A 1,671-nucleotide genomic window follows, 5' to 3' on the forward strand; every position below is an offset into this window, starting at 1 on the left:
TTTCCCTTCTGTGTCCTGTGTCCCCATGTCCTCAGCTGTCAGGGACCAAAACACTCTATGCATCAGGTCCCAGCTCCGGCCAGCCCAGTTCATGTGTAGATCTGCAACTCTCTCCTGCCCTCAGGACACCTCCCACCTTTCGTTTCACTCTATTTTGGGTGTTGTTATTTTTTTGGCTACAGAAGGAAAAGAGGAGGCCTCTGCGGCAGAAAACAACCCCTCGCGGGTGCTGCAGGGGAAACTGGGGGAGCGGAGCTCTGTCCTTTATTCTGCTGGACAGTTTTTCTTCGAGTACCTGGTGGTGGTGTCGCTGAAGAAGTCGCCAGATGGACATTACGAACCCAAGATAACCTACCAGTTCCCAAAGGTATTTAGTCCCTTGTTTCTATGAAGGCGAGTTTTCTGAATTTAGAGGGAAAAGGGATGTTGCTCCTTCCCCGTCACTAGAGCCAGGGGAGGAGGAGGACAGAAAAATATCCATGCCCTGGAGTCACGGACCCCAGGGCTTTGCCTGCCGTGGGTTGGGGTTGCTGGGACTGTCTGTCCCTGCCTGCGGTCTGAGCATCCAGCCACGAACCCCAGGAGGACAATCCTGGGGTGGTCCCTGGTCTCCTGTGCCAGAAGGGGAGACAACAGCAGCAAAATCGCACCGTGAGGAGGTAGCATGGGAGGAGACCCCTTGTTTGCAGAGAGGCCTCTGGGTGCCTCTGCTTTGCCCCACATCCATGAGGTGAAGAGTCAAAGCTTGGATTTTGGGGAGGTGTTTGTCCAGGGTTGTTCAGGCACCCTCTGCTTCAGTCTGAGCCAGGGTTTGCTTTGGGACACACCCCATCCCACTACATCCCCTGGGGCTACGGGCACTCTCCATCACCCTGACTCTTGGCATCGCTTCGTTCCAGCGTGAGAACCTGCTGAAGGGCCAGAAGGAGGAGGAGGAACGTCTCTTACAAGCCATCCCCCTCTTCTGCTTCCCCGATGGCAACAACTGGGTCCCCATCACTGACTTCACCAGGTACCTGCCCCACCCCGGGGTCTCAGCCGTGGTTTCCCACCCCTGAGGGCCACAGGCTGGAAGAGCCGTCCCGTCCCCATGCGTTGTCTCTCCTTGCAGTGAAACCTTTTCTTTTGTCCTGACCAATGTGGATGGCAGTAGGAAGATCGGCTACTGCAGGCGGCTGCTGGTGAGCACCCCACCACCCCTACACCCATCACTGGGCCAGTGGTGGCACTGCCACCCCCTCCCCATGATGGGACATGATGCCCAAAGACCAGCTCTTGGGGATGTGCCCTAGAAAGGCACTTGCCTTGACAAGATGATGACAAGCAGCAGGGAGGTGCCCAAAGGGGTTTCTGTGGAGCTTCCTTCTGCTGAGGCGTCAGTGGGTGCTGGATGGAGGGGAGCAGCGTTTGCTGTGGCCTGAAATACAAGCAGGAGATGCAATGGTTGGGAGGTGCTGTTCCCTGTACTGGTGGTCACTGCCTCCCCGCTGATCTCCTGCAGCTTCCCTGGCTCCTTTCCCTTGGCCACAGCGGTCAAGACGGCTGCAAATCCCACTCAGGATCAGGGTGGGGATGGGTGTGTGCCCACCTGGGTGCCAAGGAGCCAGGTGCCCTCAGCCCCATCCCCAAAACTTGCTTCTGAGCAGCGGCTGCCTCTCTCAGCTAATGGAT

At 57.3% G+C, this 1,671-nt stretch overlaps 1 protein-coding gene across 1 annotated transcript in view; it reads left to right on the forward strand.

Moving 5' to 3' along the window:
- Positions 1–182: 182 nt before the first annotated feature.
- LOC104492580 (DENN domain-containing protein 2D-like) overlaps positions 183–1,671 on the forward strand; it is a gene marked incomplete at both ends in the record, with an annotated part of 3,055 nt that continues 1,566 nt past the window's right edge. Inside the window, 3 exons of the mRNA XM_010135159.1 lie at positions 183–367; positions 900–1,012; positions 1,112–1,181. Of these exons, the coding sequence (XP_010133461.1) occupies positions 183–367; positions 900–1,012; positions 1,112–1,181 (368 nt within the window). The remainder of the gene's footprint in view (positions 368–899; positions 1,013–1,111; positions 1,182–1,671) is intronic.

This window comes from Buceros rhinoceros, unplaced genomic scaffold (assembly GCF_000710305.1).
Source record: "Buceros rhinoceros silvestris isolate BGI_N320 unplaced genomic scaffold, ASM71030v1 scaffold23094, whole genome shotgun sequence".
Classification (NCBI taxonomy): domain Eukaryota; kingdom Metazoa; phylum Chordata; class Aves; order Bucerotiformes; family Bucerotidae; genus Buceros; species Buceros rhinoceros.